The 9,762-nt window shown below is 56.9% G+C and overlaps 1 protein-coding gene across 1 annotated transcript; it reads right to left on the minus strand.

Annotated features, from left to right (window-relative positions):
* Window positions 1-2,803: 2,803 nt before the first annotated feature.
* On the minus strand, window positions 2,804-4,460 carry FOXL2 (forkhead box L2). The gene has a single exon (XM_032361272.1). It carries the CDS (start codon window positions 4,048-4,050, stop codon window positions 2,917-2,919), a length of 1,134 nt encoding a protein of 377 aa, XP_032217163.1. The 5' UTR covers window positions 4,051-4,460; the 3' UTR covers window positions 2,804-2,916.
* Window positions 4,461-9,762: the final 5,302 nt, after the last annotated feature.

Here is a 9,762-nt window from a genome sequence, read left to right on the forward strand (position 1 = left end):
GCCTCCACCAGCTCAAGCCAAGTCTCTATATGCATTCTTTGTTATCATTCAGCAAGCCAGGACTATATACCAAGAACGTAAGTGCACACATTACCAATGACTTATGAATGCAACACACACTGTGATCCCAGTAAGCACTCCTTGAGCATTAGGCATATGGTTATTATGATGCCCAAGATATGTGCCCTCTCCAGAGGTGAATGATAGATATACACACCCCCCCATCCTGTCACCAGGAAACGACTTACACTATCCACACATATTTGCAGCAGGCATCGACTACACAACTGCCCACGGCATACATGTTCACACCACAGAAAGCACAGATAGACACAGGCATAGAAGCCCAGTTTCCTTTCTGCAACTTGTCTTAGCCAGACAATCGTGCAGTGGCTCACGAGAAGCACCCAGATACTAGGCCTGACCCATCTCTCGGGCTTACCACCCCAGCTGAACCTTCCTCTCCAGCCTGCTCCTTCCTGCTTCCCTGGCATTGGCAAGTTCCAGTGGAGATCTCAGGATGATGCTCCTTAGAAGAGCAGTGGCTTTATCCTCCACCTTTCAGTATCCCCAGGGATGCCCAAGGGAGAAAGCTGTCCTGAGTCACAGCCACTTCCCCTTAGGCCCAACTACACATAATAGGGATCCCACCTTCATGATCCCACAGCAGGACCGCTAGTATAGGCTGAAGTGGGAAGCCTGCAGCCTTTGTCCCTGTTACTAGCTGCCTCTGACCTGCTGGTCAGCCTGGACCTGTGGACCTTGCTGTCCAGGCCCAGAGTGGGGGCAGTGAGGGACACGTGGTGGGAGTTTGGTCCAGCCCAAGCTGCACCACGGTGGAGGGGAGAGCTGGCTGGTACCTCTCATCTCATTAGCAGACTGAAGGCTGAGCACCCCTAATACTCCTTGAGCTCCCGGGGCTGTAACATGGTCAATTGCCCATGTGCCTGTGAGGAAGCACCGGTCTGAATTCGTTGTTGGAAGAGTCCCAATGGAAAAAAAAATTAGATTTCTAGAGCCACGCAGTATGTTCATTCCTCTCTGATACTCCTAAATCTCTTACACATATCTCGAGGAAAATGAATTCTGATTATTAAAAATAATAAGGCAATCAATGTAAGTTGCTCCTTGCATTTGTACAGACGTTTGCAGCCTATAGAACATTTCCCCAAACAGGATTTTTATCTATTTGGAATGAACTTTTCTGGTTATTATATTTATCTGGAAAAACAAACGTATTCGTTCAATATAATCAACACACAGTCCATACACCTAGTGCGACAGCGTAAGAGGTAAAATACAAACTCAAATAGGTGCAGAAATCAAACAAATTCTACCTACACCCACGCCTTGTGAACAAACCACTGATAAAATCTCTTTGATGACGTTATACAGTCACTACAGACCAGTGATGACACAGAAAACAAACAATCCCCCCCGAAAACAGAGGGGCAGCAACAACCACAAATGTCCTCTATTCGGGCTGCCCTCAACCCTTATTTATCTGAAAAAGGATAAAACTTAGCTGGAAATCTCCCTCTTTTAACCTGCAGCTCAACAAACGTAGGCAAGGCAGAAATAATATAAGTCCGCTTGAAAAGAAAGAACAAAAAAATTTATTTGGGAATTGACAAGACGATAACAACAAACAAACAAACAAACAAAACAACAAAAGTGCTCTAGTTCTTTCTAGAAAATTTGGTCCTCCAAACGACACACTACAGAACAACCAGGTCTAGGGATTTTCGGGCCAGCCGGCTCCGGGCCACAAGCCCGCCTGGTCCGACTGCTGCCAGGTTTCACATTTTTCCTGCCCAAGGTGGGAGAAGCAAGACGTTTGTAAAACAAAAATCAGTAAGAGGACGAGCCGTCCCTGCAGCGTCCGCCAGGCAGGCAGCTTGCATCGGAAGATCCGGGGAAATTTGTTTTTGATTTGTTTTTAGAATGATAGAGAGGGGAACCCCCCCAATTCGTAAAGGAAACCAACTTTTACTGAACATATTCTACCTCTCTGAACATAGTTTTTTGAAGGCCCGACAGGAATTCTACTTCAAATCTCCTGGAAGAGATTTTCATGTTTTGCTTAGCAAACTCCAAGGCCACAATACTTCGCCGGTTTTCCCGGTTAGGTTTTTTCCCCCTTAAAAAAATATTTTAAAATGTTATCTAAAACAGCCCTCCCGATCTTTTGGGCGAAACGTTAGCCGGCGGCCCCGGCCTAAAAGTGCCCGAAGCGCCGAGACGGAGAGCGGAGGACACGAAGGCTGTCTCGGAGCGGGGATGTGTTGTAAACCCCAGCGCAGGCCGCCTAGCGAGGCAGCCCGGCTTCCCGCTCGGGCCCAACCCCCGCCCCATCCAGTGGGCCCGGGCAAGCGGCTTCTGAACCGCTCCAAGAGGCGACGTGGAGCAAACACACGTTCGTCTCTTTCTCGGGCGACGCGGGTCTCATTGCCCGCCCGGACCCGCGCTTCCAGCCAAGGACTGCGCGGCAGCCGGGTGGGGAAAGCCGAGCGCGAGCGCACCGACCTGTGTGAGAAGGCCAAGAGGTCTGCACCGCCGACGCCCGGCTGCACCTCGCCCCCGGCACTTCCTCTCCGCTCTGAATTTTGGCAAAGGGTGTCCAGCCTGGACGCCGGGGCACCGGGAGGAGACGAGGCCTGCGGAAGGCGCGCGGAGAGGCGGCCTGTAGGCCGGGGGAGCGAGAGGGCAGGGAGGCGAGCAACAGGAGGGGAAGCGGAGGAGACAAAAGAGGGGCAAGAGGAGCTGAGGGGAGCGAGGAGGCTCAGAGGGCCTTGGACGCTGGCTCAGAAGATGGCCCCAGAAGGCGCGTGCTCCGGCCGGCGGCGGTGGCTGCGGCTTCGGCTAAGGCCGGCGTCGCACGTCCCTGCATCCTCAAAGCCGGCGTGCGCTGGGCTCTCAGAGATCGAGGCGTGAGTGCAGCGCGCCGGTCTTGCTGTCGTGGTCCCAGTAAGAGCAATGCATCATGGCGAGCTCGGGCTGCCGGGCGCAGGCGAACTGCAGGCCCGGCGCATTGGTGGGCGCGGGCGCGGGGGGCGCGGCGGTAGCAGGGCTGGCGGGGCTGAGCTGGCCCGGGGGCGGTGCGGCGGCCCCGTGGTGCGGCGGGGCGGGCGGGGGTGCGGCGGCCGCGTGCAGATGGTGTGCATGCGGGTGTGAGTGGGGATGCGGCGGCGGCGGGGGCGCGGCCGGCGGGCCTCCAAGGCCGTTGTACGAGTTCACCACACCGGGAGGAAGCGCCATGCTCTGCACGCGTGAGTACGGCCCGTACGAGGCGGCCGGGCTAGCCAGCCCCTTGACCACAGCGGCCGCGCCCGGGGTGCCCGGGCCCGCGGCTGCAGCGGCGGCAGCCGCCGCCGCCGCGGCCGCCGCCATCTGGCAGGAGGCGTAGGGCATGGGTGAAGGCGGCTGCGGTAGCGGCCAGGAGTTGTTGAGGAAGCCGGACTGTAGGTACTTGGGGGGCGCCAGGTAGCCATAGCCGTCGGCCCCGGCGCCCGCTACGCCGCAGCCGCCCGCGGCGCCCCCGGCCCCGAAGAGCCCCTTGCCGGGCTGGAAGTGCGCGGGCGGCGGCCGGAAGGGCCGCTTCATGCGGCGGCGGCGCCGGTAGTTGCCCTTCTCGAACATGTCCTCGCAGGCCGGGTCCAGCGTCCAGTAGTTGCCCTTGCGCTCGCCGCCGCCCTCGCGCGGCACCTTGATGAAGCACTCGTTGAGGCTGAGATTGTGGCGGATGCTATTCTGCCAGCCCTTCTTGTTCTTCTCGTAGAACGGGAACTTGGCGATAATGTACTGGTAGATACCGGACAGGGTGAGCCTCTTCTCGGCGCTCTCGCGGATTGCCATGGCGATGAGCGCCACGTACGAGTACGGGGGCTTTTGAGCCGGGTCCGGCTTCTCCGGGGCTGTCCCAGCGCCGCCGCCTCCTCCCTTGCCGGGGCTCGGCGGCGGCGGCGCCTCTGGCTCCTTGGCTGCTCGGCCCGTCTCCGGGGCCAGCAGGGCCCCCGCGGCGTCCTCGGGTTCGGGGTAGCTAGCCATCATGACAAAGCCGGCGCGCCGCGGCCGGGCAGCCCCTGCTCTTTTTCCTTGGTGCTGGCGCGGCGGAGTCCGGGCGCACCAAGTCCGCTCACGGCCCAGTCTCAAACTTCTGGAGACTGCGGATGCCGCCCGTGCTTGCTCGCTCGCTGGCGGCCTCTCGCTCCGCTCCTCTCCTCTTTCCCTTCCCCTAGGGAGCGGCCGGCGGGAGTGGAGCTCAGCCTCTGGCCATGGGGAGTCCGCCCAACAGAGAGGGGCTTCGGCCCCGCCGCCCCTCCCCGCCCAGGCCAGTCCCCGCCTCGGTGGGTTTTCTTTTCGGCGCTCTTCCCCTCCCCCCACCCTCCGGTTTCGCGAGGCAAGACCCGCGTCTCTGGCGGAGCTGCCTCCTGGAGTCCCTAGTGCGCCAGGAGCCTCGCTCAGTTCTGATTCGTATGGGCTCCGCCGAGTTCCGCTTGCGTCAGGCGCCTTCGCCCCTATAGCGGGGCGGCCAGTCGCGCACGGGCGAGTTCATCTCCAAGTCACTTTTTGTAAACGCCCCGCACAGCCCGGACCGGCCTGCCCCCTCTCAGCGACTGAGGGGGCCCGGCGGACGACCCGGCTCAAGCTCTCTCAAGCCCTTGCAATCTGCGGGTGCTCGCTCTGCGGACTGGGCGGGGAGATGCCGAGGGCCCAGGCGGGGTCGGTCCACACTCGGCCAGTGCCCAAGGAGCTCGGGCCCTAGCGCGCCAAGCCTCCTCGCGGCTTTCAGGTGAAAGAAAACGACTCCCCTGATCTGCCCTTTGCTAAGGTCTTCGGGCAAAATTTCTGCCTTGGGGCTGGGGGAGGGGCGGGATGGCGAGGGGGCCGGACGGCGCTGGGATGGAGAGAGCTGCGCGGTGGCTTTGGGAAAATCAGCCCAGAAACGCGTGTCAGTGAACCGAGAAACCTTGGCCTGGCCTGGCCTGTCCGTCGCGCTTCCAGAGTGACTCGGCCGGATGGGGCTGGGGAGACGATCCGGGAAGAGGCGCCCAGGAGCTCCGTCTGAAGCGCCGCCCTTCCTTGCACTGCCCCTGGACCAGACCCCTCCTCAGAATCCGCGCTGTAATCCTACGAGTTGGATTTGTGGTTTAACAACACCAAGTAGACCCCACTTTAGTCCTGCTCCTTCACGGTCGTTGCTGTGGGGCTTTGGGGGGATTTTATTTGTATGTGCACCGGTATCACATGTAGAAGTCATGGGGAGGGTCTGTTCTTGAGATACGTGACATACCAGCTGCCCAGGTGCTCATGTGCTGGGACAAAAACAGAGATATGCACACTTACAAGGTGAGATTTATATTTATGGGGTAATCATTTATAATTACAGATATGTAATGGTACATGTGTGTCACCTATCAGTAAATGTGGTTCTGGGATGTTGCATCTTCTTTCTTATTCCTCTCTCTCTTTTCCCTCTCCTCCCCTCTCTCCTTTCTTCCCCTTCCCCCTTTCTTTGTCAATATTCTGTTACAGACTGGGAGGAAGAGCAAGAGGCGGTGAGGGAGGCATTTGTTCGAATCTCTCTCCTGACAAGACATTTGTTCTGATCTTTCTCCAGGGCCAAGGGGTGAATGCTCCTACCTCCAGGGGAAATTAATGCTGGCCGGAAAGACAGCTGTGCTTTTTAACAGTTAACTTAGCCTTAACAAAAGATCTGCAATCATTAAGTGTGAGAGAGATGTCCGTCTTGTATTTTGAATCCTCATACCCCAGACTGCTTGGTACTGAGGGGGCCAGGATACTTTGGGGAGGAAGGCAGACTGAATGGGTGTCATGAAGGGGTGTCCTATGTCTGGATGAGCATGGCTGGAGTGGCTGCCCCAATGCTGGTTACTACCACTTCCCCCTAGCCCAGTCTCTGAGGAAGTCTGAAGAGTGCTTTGTGGCCTAAGGGCTCTTATGGGCCCAGCACCCACGGCGCAGCACCCACGGCCCACCTACCTGTGTTGCCTGCTTCCCACTCAGCTTTCTGATCTACATTCTGAGATTAAAGGAAAGGAGGACTAGGTGAGGGGTTCTTTGGAATTCAATATCTTGAAAATGACTCCAGAGAGGTCAGCAGGGCAGTCTGGTCTGACCATTACAGTAAGAGGGAACAGGGCTCTCCTAAACTCACCTCAGTAAATATCCTCCTCTATCTACCCACCATTGAAAATATCTCCAGGTAGCTTGATTGTTTTCTTCCACTGCTCCCAGTATACACCGGGGTAAGCAACACCCCTTCAAAAACCTCTATGGCTGTCTCCTGAGCAGGAGTGCAGGTGTTTTTCTTCTTCCTCACCAGCCAACCCCCCATCCATGCCTAGTCTAGGGGTGGGAGTGGTGTGAGGTTTGGGTCTGCTGCACATTGACCCTAGCGCCCATCCTCCTCCTCGGCCTGGACGGGGGAAAAAACAGCTGGTTCTGGCCCCAGCCTGTGTGTGTGTGTGTGTGTGTGTGTGTGTGTGTGTGTGTGTACGCGCGCGCGAGCGCTCTCCTCTCCTCTTTTTTTCCTGACCACCCAGGCTGGCTCTCTGTCTCTCTCTCACCCTCGAAGGCATTTCCGCTGCTGGCCTGCAGCAGCCAGGTGTAACAGCATTGTTTTGTGTGTCATCACTTCCCCGAATTCCAAACTCGGCTCCCTTTTCAGCCTTTAAAGAGTGTGTGTGTGTGTGTGTGTGTGTGTGTGTGTGTGCGCGCGCGCGCGCTCGTTTGTAGGGGGTGGGGTAAAGGAAGGAGTTCCTCTGAAGGAGTTTCTTAGTGGACAGAGGAGGAGTCCTGCTCCTTTCAGGTATTGATCTCCCCAGGAAGCGGTGGGGCGCGCCTTGGTTTACTTCTCAACCTTCTAGGGCCGGCTGGGTAGGGCCCCGCTTCCTGGCGGGGTCGGGATCCCGTCCGGCAGGCAGACGGCATCGAGGCTCGTGGTGGGGGGGCATCCTCTCTCTCCGCGGCATTGCGGCGACGCCGAGCCGCAGCTCAGTGACCTCGGGGCGGTGCCCACCTCCGAGGGCCGGGCGGAGCTCCTAGCCTCTCTGCCCGGGGTTCCCGGGGCCTGCGGTCGCAGCTCAGGAGCCGTCAGTGCCTTCTGCCGGTCTGCCTGCGCGGGCGCCGCGGGTTCACACGGTGCGGGCGACTAGCCGACGGGGCGCGGCCCCGACAGCCGCTGCCAGCAATTCACTCAGCCCTGAGGGAGGGCCGAAGGGAGACGCTTCTCTCCGCAATGCCAGGAATCCCGCAACAGTCGCCGAAGCGGCTGCGCCTCCCTGGATGCCGGCGGCAGGGTCTTGCCAGGTGAGCCGCCCAGCGACCCCGACGCTCGCAGCGCGCTTCCCGGGCACGAATCGCCTGGCCCCGTTTCGCCGCCGGCTGCTTGAACCGGGTCCCGAGGTACCCTTTTCTGGCGGGGTCCTGAAATACCCACGGGCTTCCCGCCCTGCGCGAGGACAGATGAACTGAGCCTGCCGCAGCCATCTCCTTGTGGATGTGGCCTCCGCGGCGCGCGCGCCGGGAAAAGGGAAGTCTGGATGCGTTCATTCGCACATCCCTACACGACTGCACACCTCAACGGTCAGCACTATTCCCAGCTCCACCTACACCCCCGTGGACTCCAGGTCTCTCTACTCCTGTCACATTCCTCCATGCACTTCTCTCCAGTCAACCCTGTACCCTCTGCAGTTCTTTTCCCCACTGCCCTCACGAATACTAGTTCAGATCCTGCAGATTTTGGTGGAATACGTGCTACTTTGATGCCTGGACTTTAAGCCTCATTACACACTTGGGCACTCAGCTAACTCAAGACACAGACTGGTGGACCTCTTGTCCACAAGTCTGACTCCCAGAAGCCTGCGGATTCTTTGATGTCTTTGGCCCAGGGTTAGGGTGACTGGGCAGCCACCCGATGTTCCCTTGGTGAGGTTGCTGTTCAGAGTTCTTTGGGAAGCTCAGGTACAGAACATATCCCTGAGGCACTTTCACACAGGCCATTCACACAAGTTCGGTCTCTGTTTTGTAGCTGAACTCCCTGCTGCTGTGGGAGTAGGGGCTTGGTTCTTCTACACACACCGGCACAGCCAGGCCCCAGGCCAGCCGGTGTTATTCTGCCTGTTTGGGATTAGCAGAGACACCCAAATATGTGCTTGGGAGAAAGAGTGAGAGAGAATAGGGAAGTGGAGAGGGAGGGATAGAGAGAGAGAGAGAAAGAGGAAAAGCCACCACACTTTCTGGGGAAGAACTCACAGATGAGAGCTGTTTCCAGTTGGTATCTTAGTGAGTCCTACCGGCCAAACCCTGTGAGAGGCTGGGCTGGGAGGTAGTAGGCTAGAGTTCTGGGCTCCTCCCTACTTCACTGGTGTTGGGCCTCAAGTTCACTATCACCTCTTTGCCCCAAGGAGTGTGTGCCTTTCCCTTCACCAGGCAGACTGCAGGACAGTGGTAGGCATTTCTCCTGGTTGAGCCTAATTCAAGGAGAAAAGGTGGCGGGGTGGGGGTGGGGGTTCCTGGACACTGTGGGACCTTCCCTCTCCAAAGACTTTCGGGAAGCTCCCAGAGAGACAATTCTAGGGAGGCAGGAACTGCTCACCAGCTTCCTTTGGTGTTCTGTGGCTGTAATTCCCCTGGCCCCAAGCCATTTTCTTCAGCCCTGAACGGTGAGTACCCTGCCACTAGGTGCCCCCACCCCATGCTTGAGAGCGTGATGTGTTGTTTAAAGTTGGCTTGTTGCCTTTCTCCACACCCAGACTGTAAGTCTTGATGGGTAGAGACTCTGTCCTCCGCTTGTCACTCAGTGGACTTTAAGCCACTGAGTCAATCCACCAGGATTGACTTAATGCATTCCAATGGCATTGCAAAATGCCTCCACTCCACAGAGAGAATTGAGAGATGCCTCTTTCCTTGTAATAAAGTTGGAATTTCCAAGAAAGGGACTGCAGGTGGGGAAGAGTGGCTGGACCACGGAAGGCCAGCTCAGGATCTGAGAGTCCCCCTGGCATTTGGGACTATATGCTCATTACAGCTGCACAGCCATGGTGCTGAACCTTAGGCAAGGAGACAGGCCACCTTTCTCATGTTGAGGACCTGTGTGAGACACTTAATAAACTTTACTAGAGATGGAGTGGCTTTTGCATCTGCAGCAGCCAGCTTATAAGGTAAAACCTGCTGTCTGGCCAATAAGGCCCATGCAGAGGTGGCTGAAAGAGCCCTTCCTCTTCATCCTTATTTCCTGCTCAAGTTTCTCTCCACAAATGGGCACCGTGTAAAAACCTTCTGTACAGGAGGGCATTTTTGATACCCGTCTTTGATGAAGTCCAGAGGAAGGGGAAGAGAAGGGCTGAGTTTTGTGATTTGCACTACTGGCCTTCTGAAGATTTCCCTTATGTCAAAATGGGGTATATGTGTGTGTGTGTGTGTGCTGTATAACTTGCATATGTAAACAATATGAATCTCAAGTATACAGCTTGATGTATTTTTACACGCAATATACCATGTAACCACTGCCCTGATCAAGATATGGAATGTTAGGGCGCCTGGGTGACTCAGGCAGTTGAGCATCTGACTCTTGGTTTCCACTCTGGTCACAATCTCAGGGTGGTGAGATCAACCCTCTGACTTGGGCTCCACACTCAGTGGAGAGCCTGCTTGAGATTCTCTCTGTCCCCCTGCCCCTCCCCACTGTGCTCTTTCTTTCTCTCAAATACATAAATAAATCTTTAAAAAAAGATATTA

This window comes from Mustela erminea, chromosome 1 (assembly GCF_009829155.1).
Source record: "Mustela erminea isolate mMusErm1 chromosome 1, mMusErm1.Pri, whole genome shotgun sequence".
Taxonomy (NCBI): domain Eukaryota; kingdom Metazoa; phylum Chordata; class Mammalia; order Carnivora; family Mustelidae; genus Mustela; species Mustela erminea.

Coding starts and splice junctions, on each gene's coding strand:
- FOXL2 (XM_032361272.1), bottom strand. CDS start 4,050: ATGATGGCTAGCTACCCCGAACCCGAGGACGCCGCGGGGGCCCTGCTG.